General features: G+C 43.8%; 1 protein-coding gene across 3 annotated transcripts in view; it reads right to left on the bottom strand.

Annotated features, from left to right (window-relative positions):
• SOBP (sine oculis binding protein homolog) overlaps positions 1–9,685 on the bottom strand; it is a 141,686-nt gene extending 132,001 nt beyond the window's left edge. Inside the window, exon 1 of one of the 3 annotated variants that reach the window (XM_083731121.1) lies at positions 7,763–9,685. In XM_083731121.1, coding sequence (XP_083587247.1) covers positions 7,763–7,858 — 96 coding nt within the window. In that variant the 5' untranslated portion in view covers positions 7,859–9,685. The remainder of the gene's footprint in view (positions 1–7,762) is intronic. The other 2 variants (XM_083731123.1, XM_083731122.1) reach the window with 2 other exon arrangements.
• Between the last annotated feature and the right edge of the window lie 7,166 nt (positions 9,686–16,851).

Below are 16,851 nucleotides of genomic sequence, written 5' to 3'. Positions count from 1 at the left end.
GACTAGATGACCCTTGGGGTCCCTTTCAACACTAAGATTCTAAGATTCCATGATAGCTCTGGTGGGGTATCTGCTCATGGCAACAGTAGCAAAGCACTGGGGAGTCTGAAGGAGGTGACAGTCTAATTGGTATTATAATGTATCATACCTTGCATTGGTGAAGTTGACCCAACATTATGGGAAAATTGCAATTTACAGAATACATTATAAATATGTTATAGCCCCTTTTGCAGCATTGTTTTGCCTCTCTTCTACATCAATAGCAATACCCATATTTTCTGCAGAATAAGTAGCTGTGATTCCTCAGTTATCCAAGTGTAGATATTATGTGCTGTACACTTATTTATTCAGGGTATTTGAAATACTATTTTTCCTTTTCGTGTGATTTGTATTTTTCCATGTTGAAGTATATTTGTTTGGATGCATGCCTGGAAATCAATAAAGATTGTTGTTTTTTTAACAGCCTTTGAACAATCCTATGTCCATTATTGCCCATTAAATAGGATTCTGACCTCTCGTGAACGTGCACTGCAGTCCTAAAGAGATCAAGCTAGCAGTTCCCATTTTTAAAGATAGAATACCGAACTACTGCTGCTGCTTCTACAACTAGTGTTTTGTTCAGGAACAGGGAACCTGTGCCCCTCTAGACACTGTACAACTCCCATCACCCCTGAAGATGCCTGCATTGCCAAAAGTTGGACTAGATGACGCTTGTGGTCCCTTCCAACTCTACAATGTTATGATTCTGTGCTGGCTGGGGCAGATGAGGGTTGGCACCCATCAGTATCTGGAACAGAGACAGCTGACCCATGATGCTTGGTGAGACAGTTGCCTCAGGTGGCAGGCTGGGGACAGCTGGCAGGGATGGCAGATCCAGGCCCCTGAGGCATATGACACTTGCCATCCCCTGTGCTTGTTGCCCCCTGCTGCCTTCTCCTCTCTAGTCCCCTTTTTTCTCTCCCGCCACCTTCAGCATGCCAGGGCTTCTCCAGGCTGCCTCCAGGCGCTTAAGGCAGTGGGGAAAGAGGAAGAAATGAAGGCAGTGGAGGTGCCATTTGTTGTTTTGCCTCACACGGCAAAGCATCCTGCACTGGCCCTGATCTAGATTCTCTATCCCTGGTGAAGCATTTACTTTACACTACCTGTGTAATAGATGTGATATAGATGTGATAAAAGCTATAGATGTGATAAAAGAAATTGTCCACCAGATAATTTTAAAATCATCAATAGATATGGGAGGGAGGGGCAGTTCAAAAGAATTCTGAAAGTAAGGCAGCAAAGGAAATCCAGTTAAGGCTAAGATAGTGAGAGAAACAGGATTTCTGAAGGAGGGAAATAACTTGACAAATAGAAGAGGAAGGCAGCATGGAACTAGGCAGATAGATGGGAAGAAGGAGAAGACAAAGAAAGGCAGTAGATGCACAACAGAAGACCAAGTGGAAAAATGAGAGAGCAAGCTCTTGTGTGACGCTGGCTGTGTGGGAACCATTGCATCACTGCCCCTTCCCATGTTGCAAGCAGCTAGGTGAAAAGCCTCAAGCAATGTGGTCTGTCCTTGCTGTGTCTCTTCTCCATGCCAGCATTGCAGGCAGCTTTTTCCCAGCTGCAGGATGGGCTCCTCCCTCTTGGCCCAGTAATGCAGTATGGGGCTTATGTGATAAGAAACAGCCACCAAAGAAAACAGAGCATCAGTGGTTGGAAAGAGCCACCAGGACAAGTCTCAGTTCTGAGTACCAAGAATAGAAACGTGCTGTGTGTCAAGAAGTATAATACTGGAGATCAAACATCAAAGAATGCAGACACACTGACACATACGAACACTCGAAATAAACAAAGAGAAATTCACTGGAAATGCTGGATACGACGATTCCAGTTGAGTATAAAGGTTGGGAAAGAAGCGATAAAGAGGGGAAAGAAAGAAATACACACCACACACTCAAAAAGAAATGAAGGGGGAAAGGAAAGGAGGATGGTACGTGGTGGAAGATGCAATGTCAAGAAAGGTTAAAACTTATTTTTAAGGACAGGATAGATTTGAGCACTCAAAAGGAGACAATGGATGAAGCAAGGTTGAATGGGAATGCATGAAGGAAGAGGAGATGGAGAAGAAGCCTGCATTTCACAATGCTATGCAATCAAGAGTTGGCAGCCAAGAGTTATTGTGCCTAGACTGTAGAGGGATTGCAAAGATATAGGAAGTCCAAATGATAGTTATGTCTGCCATCAATAAAAATAACAGAAAATGGGGAAATCACTAGTCATTTTTATATTTCTTGATGTTGTGACAGCCAGATAGCACTATATTTTTTACTATTTCTGATTTCACACTGATAACTTTCTGAATTGTGATTCTAAAGGCTCATATATAATCAAACAACTAAAGCCAAGGAAACATTAAAACCAGGTTGCCAGGAATACCTAAAATGACAAAGCAGGTGATCGCTTGTCTGCTGTCAAATTGGGAGAGAATTATCTTTGCCAAAGAAACCTACTTCAAAACCTTCAACATTCTACAGAACCTTCTGTTCAACTAAAATTGTTTTTGTTTTGCTTTTTGCTCATTTTTCACCTGAAGGAGCCCAGGCCACCATTTTGCAATATTTTTAATATGCATCACTTTAATCTTTTGGATTCTGCAGTACACACACATATCACATCTGGCTGGTGGAAAAGACTATCATGTTATCCTGCATGGGAATATGCATTTTTATCATACATGACACAGAGAAGGAGACTTGTGGATATATGATTATATATCTTTCTCTTAAGAAACTAAAGGCTTAAAAATGCAGCAGCAATTGTTTTCATTTACACAGTACTGTATATTGACTATATTTTACTGTGATATCATCATGCAGAGAACATAGGGCTTGCTGTTGCATAACTGATAATAGATTCCTTCCATTTCTTAAAAGATATAGATGTCAATGATATGTGCTTCTCCAAATTTTTATACGTCATTTTCTCTGCTAGGAAACAAGGGGTGAGACCTGGCCATTGCAGACAGGAAACACGAAAGACAAGTCTGTCAGAATAATTTTCTTCTAGGTTATGTTGCTGAACGCCTATTTCAGACTTTGAAAGAAGCAGAGTGAATTCTTTCTCTCTCTTTTTACTTCCTTGCATGAGTGAACTTAAGTACTAAAGCACAAAGTTAAACATCTCTCTGAAGCTAATAAATTTTGAGAGAGACAGAGAGAGAGACTCATCATTCTCTTTATTTCTGTTGGGTTTCAAGAGTGGAGGCCAATAATGTCAATGAACACACACTAGCCTATATGAACAGCTCCACTTCCCAGGGTTATTGGCATTTTCTAAAAATATACCTACCCACCTACCTACACTGAGGGGGGATGTTTAAGTCATCCAGGCTTTATAGTGGCCCCTTACTTTCATGAAATCTTTGAATAGTATATTCATAGTATCTGTCATGAGGTTCCTTGACTATATGTCTTTGTTAATCAGGGGATTCATTTCTCTAGGATAATTTTAAATGTCTCCCACTCTCTTTTGTTGTCAGAACCTTCTTTTTGTTACTGATTTTCATATTGTGATACATATTTCAATCACCGCCAGCAGAAATGTTAAAATGTAAGAATCTTTAACAGAGTTTACCAATAAATAATAACAGATGGAGACATCAGGAGTAAAGCCTATTTTAGTTACAAATTACTTATTGAGAATCTACAAGGTAAACACCACAGGCTCACGGAGACAGCCCTGCAAAATTATAAAACAGATTAATCACGATCCTCACAATAGACAAAGAAGGTAAATGTGTAGATTAACTCAGTCTAGTTTGTTTAGAAAAATTTCCAGTACGATCTGATAGGTGCAATCACATTAATTCATTCAAATGTACATTAATTACGTATGGTTCAAAGCACTTTTCTTGCATTCTTGACAGTTGCATCATTATCTGGCATTAAACTTGTGTGTGACCTTAATCTATTTATATGGAACCATCTTTCTGACATGAATAAGATTTCTCTTGAGTAAAAGGGATGCGGATTTCTGGATTTCTTATATTAGATGAAATATATGTGCAAATACTAAGTTTGCCGTCTCATACGTAAGTATTATATTCTTTATATGGTAAATGCTAAACCTTGTGCAGTATTCACATCACTACGAGACAGCACTACAATTGTAAGGGCATCCTTTATCCACAGCAGGAAAGGAAAGCAAAGAGAAAGGAAGAACTGGGGGGAAATTAAGACACTGGAAATACATTGCAGGTCAGAGTGAAACAAAATATTTCTGTCTGAAAAAAATCACTGAATTTTACTGAAATTCAACATAGGCAAACTATGCAGCCATGCACTTTTTTGCACACAATGTTGTTGACATTTTCTACAGCTGTCACCTACATTGGGTGAGAGATAAGCAAAATGCTAGGTAATGCTAGGTAATATCTACCATGATGAAACAGCAAACAACACCAGTTTCCAGTTATATTAAAACTGAGCAGCAAGTGATGTTGCTGATGTGACACAGGAAAAGCTAGTACCTGAGTTTCCCTCCATCATTACTGAGCAAATTATGAGGCTCTATCAAACAGCCAATCTTCAAGAAAATCTGTAGGATGAGGTAATTTTATTACTCATTCATAGTGCCTTGTATTTGCTGGACTTAAAATAGACACTTGTACCCAGTGGCTTTTTATTACTGGAAGGAGGGTGGGGAGAGGGAATCACATACACGCGGGCCCTTTTTCTTACTCCTAGCAAATGGAAGCAATTCAATCCAACATGGGCTGAAACTTGAGTAGGTCACTGTACACCATGATAAAATTCCCTAATCCCTGAGCCAAATTTCCCTGAGGGGGCCCTCCTACTAGTCCTTCATTTTCCAAGCTGACTTTTCCATTCCCCAACCCTCTCTCTCCTGTTTCCCTCCCCTTCATCTCTTTCATTTCCCCCTACCTTACAGCCTTGATATCTGATCTGCTGCTGGGACTCAGGTTACAGTTTTTACAGCTTAGGCTGTCTATTGCTGTATATACATTCCTTTCTTTCTGCTCTGTCGTGATTACTTACCAGAGCTTATTTTACACAGGTCCAGATGAAAGCAGTTCAGATGAAGGGAAGCAGTCAAGCTGTTTGAACAGTACAGATATGTACCTACACAAGGGCACATTGTGTTCACAATGACATTTTGTTGCATACAGTGTTACCAGTTTGTTGTCACTATGCTCTTTAACTCTGTAAAGAGGAGGAAATCCCTCCAATATAGTCAATAAATGAAGAATTATTCTCAGAATGGTAATCAAGCCGTCCACATATGCAACACACTCGGATGCCAATCAGCTTAAAACTTTCATTATAATTTAAGACCATTCTGGAGAAACCCACCAATCCTATTAAAAGAATGTGGTCTCCAAGCTTAATAAGACAACTTGCTCTGGTATGTGGTCTAGGCTGTCTGAAAGCTTCTGCTGTTATTCACCTTTCAACCACCCAAACTATAAAAACTGTCTCCAAAGCTAGGTCAGTCCACAACCTTGGAGTCAATTGCTCATACAGCTAAAATTCTGATTTATTTATTTATCATAATACTGTCCAACTGCTAACAGAGGCTTAAGGAAAGGAGAAACTTATCTGATTAAGGGTAATGCAAACACTTAATATCATGGCCTTTTTATAAAAACAAAATGCGAGTAATTTTTCCTCCTTACACACACACACACATAGAGTGTTGTTTTTGTTTCTTCCTCACCATTTCAGACAAACATCTGTTATACTGCAGAAGAACAACTATCTCCCAAACCACCAAGTGTGCCTGCAGCCAAAGTAAACAAAACAAACCCAGAGGATCCAGCACAGTCAGCCTTTATATCCAGCCAGGATAACATTTCACATGTTTTGATTAAAATTAGCTAATTTGTAATCCTAGAACCTATGAAACTTAAAAACTGCAGTCCACACAGATTGCATGAAGCAGTGTCTTAAAGGGATAATGCATAGTGGGGCAATTTTCTGCACCCGCTGTTCCCCCTTCTTCTGCCCTCTTTTTAAAAAAAAGACAGAAAAGAAAACAAGAAAAAGAAAACAAAAACAAATTCAAGCCCCATCCAGCTGTGCAATTACTGTTAAGTTGAAGTGTGTACAATGCTTCATCTCAAGATACGGTGTCATACATGTCTCAAGGAAATAAAGCTGTTGCAAAGGAATGTAGAGGATCTAGTCTAGAGAATGAATAAATGTTATTGATATGCAGGATATTTGCTCTTACGCATGCCATCCTTTTATTCAGATGACCATCTGCCTGCTGTTTGAACAAATCCCGAGTAAGCACAAAAAGAAGGAATACAAATATAGCAAACTGAAAGAACTTTCCCCAATATTAAATTAAGAACTGAAAGAGAACCTGAAGATTATCCTTCAGTTTGGTGAAAATAAACAAAATAACCCTGTTAATCCATATGCTTCACTATCCTTATACTCATAGTAGATGTAGATGCAAAGATACAGTATATGTTTTACAGCTCAACACATAACTTGCACATTTCAGGATGTAACAGCTGTGATCAGACCTATTGTGAATCAGCTGTATGCCACTTCATTCCACATTCAAAACTGTGCTGTTTTCATTATTATTGGGTTTTGATTGTTGTTTTTTTAAAACGCAAGTTCATCTCAGCCCTGCAACACGTGTAAGCCACAGGGTAAAGACAGATGAGAAGCATAAAATAAACATAGTCGTGGGCATTCTGGATAATAAAAACATGCAACAGAGGACCATTTCAGCTCAGCCTGCAACCCCAGGAGAAAAGAAGTCCTGAGGTGTGTTTCTGAGCAGCCGCTGCTATGCTAACATCTGGAGAGGCAGCCCACAGCCCTACCTCTGGAGCACAGCTGGATGGGCATCGTTTCCTGTCAAGACACTGACTTTCTCTCCTCTGGCCCCAACCTTTCCAAACAAACCTGTAATATATATATATACACATATATGCATATATATATATATATATATATATATATATATATATACACACACACACACACACAAAACACATATGCATGAACCTTTTTTTCGGACAGCTCTCTTTCAACACAACACTCCTCTGGTTTGATTAACTGTGAAACGAAGCATGGAAAACAGAAACGGAGCAAGCAAAAGAGAGGAGGAGAAGGACAAGAGACCCTTGTGTCCAAAGCACAAGAATGATGTGCAGTTCAGACCATAACATTTCACTTTGACAATTTAATTACACAGTTGCAGCAGCTGGCTACTGGAAAAGGGGGGCGGCTGCCGAGAGGAGAGGGAAAGACAGGACTTAAATGACTTCCCTTCTTCTCTAACTTTAACATCCTCCGGGTTATTTGGCATAGCACACAAACAAAAAGGAGGGGTCACTGAAACCTCTACGGGGTGGAAAGTTTCTTTTAAACAAAAACCAAAAAAGCCACTGATGGTGATTAAGAGCAATAAATCAAAGCTGCTCAGTGACCTGGCTTTGTACGTAGCCTGTGTGAAGTGGTCTCTGTTTGCCTTTCAGGAGAAAGAGTTGGGACTTGTATTTCGTGCCGGCGATGTGGTTTTTTTTTATTCGTATTATTCTTATTTCCAAACCAGAAAACAAAAACCCGAGAAATGCCTTATTTATATGACATCTCCACGCACGGGGGGCGGGAGGGGTGTTTGCAAGGAGCCTCCCCCATCGCTCCCTTTTCCCTTTTCGCATCTGAGAGAGAGAGCGAAGGAGAGAGACAGACAGAGAGAGAGAGAGAGCGAAGGAAGGAAGGGCGCGCGCACATACCTTCATCTCTTCATTGATTTCCCTTTTCACGGGGTGAGCCGGTTTCCTGCTCCTTTTATTTTCCGGAGGTCTCCCTTCTTTCTCCATTTCTGCCATTTCTGTGTGTATCTACTTTGGCGGAGATGAAATGGCTGCTGGTATTATTTGGGTTGGTGGGGAGGAGAGGGGGAAGGTTGTCGAGAGGGAGAGGGAGGGGAGGGAGGATGGTGGCCGGCGGCGGCGGGAACCAAGGAGGAGGGGGGCGGCGGCGGCGGCGGCGGCTTTCAGCGCTGGGCGAAGGCGTCAGCGAGTGTCAAGAGGAGAAAGCGGCTCTCCGCTGGGCGGCTCGGGGATGCGGGCGGGCGGGCTGGGCTGTGTGGGTCGCGCCGGCGAGTCAGCCATCTTCTGCCTCGCTCTTCGCCTGCATGAAGGGAGCGCGAAGAGAGGCTCGCTCGCTCGGCGTGCGCGTGCGGTGTGTGAATGCGAGAGGGAAGGAGGGGTGCGGGGAGAGAGGAAAGAGAAAGAAAGGAGCCCGGCCAGCTTCTTCTGAGGGAGATGGGGGGGGGGGAGGCAGGCAAGCAAGCAAGCAGGACGGCCCCCCTGCCCAGGCAGCGGGCGGGGCTTCTACTGTCACCAAATCCTCCGCCTCTTCTTCTTCTCCTCCTGCTGCTGCTCAGGCTCAAATTCAAAAAAAGGGGGGGGGGGAGAGACTTCTTATGCTTCAGTTGTCATCCTCCTCCCCCGCGGGGACGGTCGTCCATGGCGGAAAACACACCAAGGCGCTCCGTCTCTGTTCTCTCCCGCTACCCCGCGTCAAACGCACAACGCTTCCCCACACGCACAGACAAGACTGACAGACACCGTCTTCGGTTACACGCTGTTGCCCACCGCCGCCGCAAACATTGTGACAAAACAAAGTGGCCGGGGCAGCAGCAGGGCTTCTGTAAAGACGACGAGCGAATGGTTTTTTTAACGCCCTCAGTCCCCTCATGGAGAGATGCACAACACAACGCGTGTGTGCGTGCAAGGCTGTGTCCTCCTCAGACCGTGTGTGTTTGAGGGGAGATAATTGGAAATGAGGGTTGCCTTCGGCTGGGGAGCGAGCCAATGGGTGGCAGGAGCAGGATTGTTTCTGTGGGAGCGGACTGAGAAATTGTGTGTTTGTGTGTGTGTTTGAAGGAGAGAGAGAGAGAGAGAGAGAGAGAGAGAGAGAGAGAGAGAGAGAGAGAGAGAGAAGTACGGGCGCGCGCCCGCCAGCCAGCGGCCCCGGAGCAAGCGGCCAGGATGGATGGAGGATGCTGCGCGCGCGATACTGGCTTGGCCGGCTGGCCGGCTGCCCGCCCGCCTGCGTCTCTCTCTCTGCAGCGCGATTTCACCTTTAGGGAAGACGGTGATGATGATGAAGAAGAAATACACCCATCACCAATAAAATAAAATAAAAAGACGTCGCGCAGAGAAGCTGCCTGCCCACGCCACTCGGAGAGCAACGCATCTGTCGTCGCCCTGAAAGCACTCCCGCTGGGGCGGAGTTTGACGTTTCCATGGGTGGGCGGCTGTTGGCGAGGGGCTGAGCCGCTGAAGCCGCGCTAGCTTGCGAGAAGCAGAGGCATTCGCGCAGAAGGAGAGGCTTTTGTTGTGCGTGGTTTTGGCGGGAGGAAGGCATACGCACGCCCAGGCTGGGAACGGCCCTTCCAAAAAAGAGAAGAAAAAGGCACTAGTCCTCAGGAAAAGGGCCGTTTGTCCCAGAAGCAAGAGGAGGGCTGGGCTCCCCCTCCCCCGCCCGCCCGCCATTCCTTCCTAGGGATTAATGCGAGCCCTCAAAGCTTTGGCCCAGAGCCCCTTCCCTCCAGTGCCAACACAGTCAGGTCGAGAGCGTGTTCTTGAATGATAAGACAGAGTGCCTTTGCCTGCCCCACCGCTCTCACCACAGCCAGAGGCCCCCCCCCCGTCAGAAACACGTGTCCGAATTCAGGGGTCACACCTATCCGTGCTGATAATAAATTGATGATGAAGGAGAAGTAATAACTATCATAGACACGGTAAATGCCTCCTCTTTCTCTTCTGTCCTTTGTCTCATAAACATCATTACCTCCTTCCCACCGCTAGCTTGAAAGCAGCCCCCAAATAATTCGGCTTTGCCCCCAATCGTTCTACAAAGGCAGGGCTAACTGGTCCCAGTCGTTAGTTTGGAACGTAAGCTGGAAATTAAATACCCACTCCATTAGCAGCGCCCCCTTCCCTCTTTCCCCTTCCTCACGTCGCACGTTTTGATCTTCTATAGATCTAGGTAACCCCCCCCCCCCCAACGAAGCAGACTCACTCTGTCATTTTAAAAGGCTTTGCTTACATCTATTTTGTTTCCGTCTTTATAAGCGTAGAGAGGAAGGTGGGGGGTGATGTGTGGTGCTGATGATAGGGTGAACTTGCAAAACGAAGCTCTGAATTATTGCACACAGTGAAGGGGGATACCTTGATTATTCCCGGTTCGTGCTTTCCTACACTTTGGCAGTTCATAATTACCTGATACAATACAATATGGGGGTGTCCATTGTTCCATTAGTCAAAATTGTAATTGTGAAGGAATTTGTCATTATGACTGCAGCTGAGCTTAAAATTATATCCCTTTTTCCTTAAATAAAAAAACTTCAAAAAAATTAAAGACAGAATGTGTTCAGTGTAGCTATGAAGAGGCTCTCTTTTAAAAAACAACAACAACCCCCTTTCGCCTGTCAAATCTAGCTAAATTCGTTTTATACCTTACAATGTCTGATTTGCATTTCTGTTTAAGTTTAGACATGAGCTTAAAAAAGAAGGGTTTTTTGCTGGATTCCTGACTAGAATGTGCCACATTTAACTCTGCTAAGACAGCAAGGTAGAAGTACTTCAGCAAAAATAGAGTTCTGAAAGACATTTATGGCAGAAGGCATCAAATCTCTTATTCCAGAGAATCTCACTGAAGTCCAGTGGAATTTGCTAGGATGTACTCTGAAAGTTGGATGGGGAGAGCGGGATTCATCTGACAACAGCCTTAAATCCCTGCTGGTCTGAAAAGCAAACAAGCGAGTTCCATAGACTGCAATATAACTTGTTTCCAAATGTGCAGGGAGATTGCCAGTGACACTCAGTTAATTGTTGTATTCAGCTTTTAATCTGTAAAATGTTTTACAGCCATTTTAATAGTAGCAATGAGAAATTGTATTTTAGAGCATTTCATATTGTCCACTATAATCCTTACTGCCTTCACCCCATAGAAAAATCCACCAGTGATACAGGTCACTGTTATTATCTCTATAACAGAGTGGTGGGACAGTAGATTATATGGGGCAACCACCTACTCAGTTCATGACAGAGTGATATCTGTACTATGAGATTCCTGGTTCAAGTTTTTTGAAGTGTGAGAACAGGATGCTGGATTTGATGGAGCTTTGGCCTGATCAAGCAGACGTTTCTTGTGTTCTTAGCCATTACATTGCAGGAGCTCTCAACAGCCTCATCTTTATTGCATTTTGACCCTAGTACAAATATGAGGCTGGGCAATAAATAGGGTATTGTCCAGGTCCATGTAATAAGCCTACAGTAGAAGTAGAACTTGCATTCAGGGTTCGCAATCCTCACCCACCTGAACACTGGTTCATAGTACCGTATTTTTCACCCCATAGGGCGCACCGGCCCATAGGGTGCACCTAGTTTTTTGGGGGGGGAAATAAAGAAAAAAATTATTCCCCTCCCCCAGGCACGGGGCTGGGGCGGGGGAAGCCCAAGCTTCCCCCTCCCCCAGCCCCCAGAACAGGCTGCTATCCGCAAGCCTTGCGGAGAGCCACCCGAAGCCTGGGGGGTGCTGAGCTCAGCGCGCCCCAGGCTTCGCGGTGCAGGCAGCTCTCCGCAAGCCGTGGGAGAGCTGCGTGAAGTCGCGCAGCTCTCCCATGGCTTGCAGATAGCTTCCTGAAGCCTGGAGAGCGAGAGGGGTCAGTGCGCACCGACCCCTCTCGCTCTCCAGGCTTCAGTGAAAGCCTGCATCCGCCCCATAGGACGCACACACATTTCCCCTTCATTTTTGGAGTGGGGAAAGTGCGTCTTATAGGGCAAAAAATATGGTAATTTACAGTGCAATCCTATATGTGTCTTATTAGAAGCCCTGTTGAGTTCTATAGAGCTTACTCTTAGGTAAGTGTGTACTATACTATAGGCCTGCAACCTTACTTGGAAAACACAGCCTTAGTGTAATCAAGCAATTGTCTAGTATTTTTACACCATTCATCAGCCAGAAAGACTATATATATATAGTCAGCTCCATAGAGAGCATTCTCACATACTGTATTTGTGCCTGGTTCTCCAGCTGTACAGCTAGGAAGAGGAAGGTGCTCCAGAAGGTCATAACCACAGCCCAAAGGATTATTGGTCATCCCCTCCCATCTTTGGAAGAACTGTACGGTTCCCGTTGTCTTAGGAAAGCAAACAATATCCTGCAGGATGCATCTCACCGGGGACACAGTCTGTTTGTACTACTGCCTTCTGGCAGGAGATACAGAAACATCAAGTCAAGGACAAATAGACTGAAAAATAGTTTCTATCCAAGAGCTGTGGCCTTCTTAAATGCAGTAACTCGATAGTGTGACCTGGGAGTTTGATGGGTGTGGGTGTGGGTGTGGCTGGAATGTGGTTTGTTTGGTTGTTGTTGTTGTGTTGCTTTTGTTGTTTTTAAGGGATGGCATCCAATTTCGTTGCACTTGTGCAATGTTGCACTTGTGTAATGACAATAAAGAATCTATCTATCTATCTATCTATATATATATATATATAGGCTGTCCCTATCCTCAGTTTACATTCTAAAATAAACCGCATGAAAATGGGAAGGGAAAAGGAAAGCAAAGTGGGGTATAGGTAAATAATATAATAACAATACAAAGTAAGGCAAAGTAAGACACCAATTCTTAAAGTGGCAAACGTCTCATAACAGCTGGAATGGAAACGGTTCAGGGAGAGACGTTGAAAGCAGCTGGTCTCTCAGCAGAACCAATGGTGTGGGCTTCGCTTCACTTTCTTCTCACAGGAGGAAAACAATTACAACTATAGCAAAAAGCGCTGGGCTTTGAATTACGGTATGTAAGCTCTCCCTCACCAAAGAAGCTTTGAAACAATAGTACCTAGCAGCAAGCAAATTTATTTGAATATGTGTGATTTTGATTCAATTCATACTTATGTCCAAGTGAGTTGCTTGAAATCTGAGCCTAGAATTGTACTCCAACCCTATTAAAAATATGTGGGAATTTTGCAATTGGCTTTAATGTGTTGTCAATTTTATGCTGAATCAAACAGTAAACACTATGTTTTTGCAATAACTTTTTGCTTCATCAACAAGCCAATTACACGAATTAGAATCCATAAACCTTCCTCTTAGAATTGTAGCTGTCCATACATGAAACACAAGTGTGGGTGGGCTTATGCTCTAAAAATAAATCATAAAAGAGACATTTGGAATGTATTTGTAACATTTTGGAAATTAAACATGTCTAGTCGAGTGTAGAGTGTGGATCTGTGGCAGAATTCTTACAGCCTTCTCCATAGTGAGGAGAGTGTATGTGAATAGCAGGTGTTTAGGACTACATAGCCTTAAACTCAAGTGTTCCAGCTTAACAGGTTTCTGACTCAGTTGGCTTTTATTTTGGGTAGAAGGGGAGAACAGTAATTTCACTCTTGTGCCAAACCCCACAAAAAATGATAATGAATCACTGAGGGGGTTTTTAATACATGCAAGCATGTCACTGTGCCTGTGGGTTTTTAATATACTGTGCTAGACAGAAAAAAAGATGTGCGTGGCTATAAACCTATCTCAGTTTATATTTCAATAGGTTCAGCTTTAACCCTCTCATGCTAAATTGTCAAGAAACTCCTGATTTTCCTTTCCAAGCATTTCTTAAATGTACAGAGCCTCTCTCTTGGTTTGGAGGTCACAAACTTGTTTTCTTGCTTTCAGCTCCTTTTCAAAGCCTGGCTCTTTTGAATTTCCCACTGATTTTAATGGTCTTGCAACCTCCCCAGGAACTGTCCTTGGAACCTCCATTACAGTGAGGCCCACTTCATATGAAACAAGCACCACAATGCATGATGGCTTCTTGAAATACCTTTGCATAGCGGCTGTTCCACATGGTGAACTGTTCAAGTGCAATGGCCTGCCATAGGGACTCTTCTGTTAGGTGGTTTTCTTCATACCAACAGAAACAAGCAACAGGATGTTTTCTGTGGCAGCAAGGAGACAAACCACATGGTGGCAGCTTGTCCATAGGATAAGCCAATACACACAAACAGCTCCTTTCTTTTGTTCCTCATTTTCTTAACCCTTTAACTCAATGACAAGCATAGTCTCTCTCTTTGCATAAGGCCAATCCTTGCACAATGAACTGAAAGTGAAATGGGACCACCCAAAAATAAAGTATAAACTCGGGGGATGCCCTCTGTACAAAAAAATACCTAGGTTTGTGGATTAAAAGGAGGGGGGACACACAGCAAAGTGCCTGGAATTATGCACTTGTCAATTGATGCTATGGTGGTCCCAAGAAACCTGAAGTCAGGTAGGCTGTGTTAATTTATAACAGAGATCGGGAGAAGGAATTGGCCTGCTTGAAGACCTAACATGTTAGAGTAATTATATTGGAAGGGGACAAATAGAGTTGAGATGTTTTCTCAATGTCTATAACCCCCTTATATAAAATGCAGGTTTGGAATTGGCAACTCCCTGGTGCTGTACTGCATAGAAGGGGAAGGCCAGGGGAGCAGGGAGGGGTAAACTGTCATTTATCTCAGCTTCTGAAACTCCTCCTCGATCCACAAAGAGCTTTGAGCAGTACCACAAGGCTACAGTTCCAGTTAGCAGGTGAGAATACCCTGCAACATTTTCTTCGGGTCTTACTGTTGTTGATAAAGGTAAAAGTAAAGGTACCCCTGAACATTAGGTCCAGTCACGGATGACTCTGGAGTTGTGTGCTTATCTCGCTCTATAGGCCAAGGGAGCTGGTGTTTGTCCACAGACAACTTCCAGGTCATGTGGCCAGCATGACTAAGTTGCTTCTGGCAAACCAGAGCAGCGCATGGAAATGCCATTTACCATCTCGCTGGGGTGGTACCTATTTATCTACTTGCACTTTGACGTGCTTTTGAACTGCTAGGTGGGCAGGAGCTGGGACCAAACAACGGGAGCTCACCCCAATGGCGGGGATTCGAACCGCTGACCTTCTGATCGGCAAGCCCTAAGCTCTGTGGTTAATTAATTGTGTGATTCCAAAAAGGCATCTCTACAACCTTTCTTTTAAAAGACTGCTATACCTCTGTTGTAGTGAATAACAAAGCACTCCTAGGTCTTAAATAGTTCAGGATCTGATATGACATGATCAGGCATTAGGCCTGTTGGCAGACCAACTGTGTGTTACAAAGATGTCTGCTAACATGGCATGAAGGCTGGCAACATTAACCCCGCCATATGGGAATCTCTTGCATACAATTGCAGTGCCTGGAGATGGACAAGTCATGTATCTACAGCAAATACACAAAAAGTTAGTTGCATTTAAGTTCTGTTGAAATAAATGGGATAAATTAATTACAGTGGTACCTCGGGTTAAGTACTTAATTCGTTCCAGAGGTCTGTTCTTAACCTGAAACTGTTCTTAACCTGAAGCACCACTTTAGCTAGTGGGGCCTCCTGCTGCTGCCACGCCACCGGAGCACAAATTCTGTTCTCATCCTGAAGCAAAGTTCTTAACCTGAGGTACGGTAATATTTCTGGGTTAGCGGAGTCTGTAACCTGAAGCGTATGTAATGTGAAGCGTATGTAACCCGAGGTACCACTGTATTAGATACTTCCTTTTCAATATTAGGGGCACACAAGTGATTCAAGCAAATAATTAAATAAATAATAGTTGCAGCTGCAGTCTTGATTGGGATCCCAAGATCAACAGGCGCAGCTATTTTTGTAGTCCTCCAAAGTACAGGCCTTTGAAACCATGGGCCTTTTTAGTAACAGTCTTTCCATACTGCATGACAAGACACTTGGAAACTGAGGGGATTTTCCAAAGCATTTTTAAATTACATTTTCTGTTGCTGGAAGAAAATTCCATTGGTATTCCCATGCCTCTTAGGGCATATCTAAAGTTGAATCCCAGCCCTTCATTTAAATATTATTTAAATGAATTTGAGCCATTTTATTATGTCTGTGGAGTGGGATTACTGTGCAGTACAAAGGGGCATTTTGAAAAGTACTGCAACTGCTTTGGGCCAAAATCCACTTTAAAAGAACAAACACTGCCATTTGGAAACAAACCCCGTGTATACATTTAAGCTGCTTTATTTCAACAGGACATCGTTTTAAGTAGAGGGGGTTAGCATCACACTGTTGGTTGCATTATCTGGACCACTTGCTACAAATTAGTACTACTATTTTCAGTGATGGGGGGACGCGGGGGACGCTGTGGTCTAAACCACTGAGTCTAGGGCTTGCCAATCAGAAGGTTGGTGGCTCGAATCCTCAAGAGGGGTGAGCTCCTGTTGCTCCCAGCTCATGCCAACCTAGCAGTTCGAAAGCACGCCAGTGCAAGTAGATAAATAGGTACTGCTCCGGCGGGAAGGTAAACAGCATTTCCGTGTGCTGCTCTGGTTTCACCGGAAGCAGCTTAGTCATGCTGGCCACATGACCCAGAAAAACTGTCTGCGGACAAACGTCGGCTCCCTCGGCCAGTAAAGCGAGATGAGCGCCGCAACCCCAGAGTCGTTCGCGACTGGACTTAACTGTCAGGGGTCCTTTACCTTTATTTTCAGTGAGCCTATACTTTAATAAGAGCTGTACTCTTAAAGGAGTTCAACTTGAACATGAAATAATTCAGTCATTTATTGTCATGAATCCCATGGAAAAATCCTGTTTGAAGGGACCAAAGGATTGGGATGAAATCACTTAGTCTGATGAAGGGTAGGGACCAAGGAGTTCATTGGAGCCATAGCTGCCCCACCATTTCTGGATGTCACAGCAGAGGAAGCAGCTGCACCTGATCAAGACTCCATCCCACCTCCTGTCAACAAGGTCGCTCAGGTAACCATGGAGCCATTTGAGCCTGAGTCGGAGAGTG

The sequence above is a fragment of the Podarcis gaigeae genome, assembly GCF_964106915.1.
Source record: "Podarcis gaigeae genome assembly, chromosome: 3".
Taxonomy (NCBI): Eukaryota; Metazoa; Chordata; class Lepidosauria; order Squamata; family Lacertidae; genus Podarcis; species Podarcis gaigeae.
This window is presented reverse-complemented; position numbering and strand designations above follow the sequence as displayed.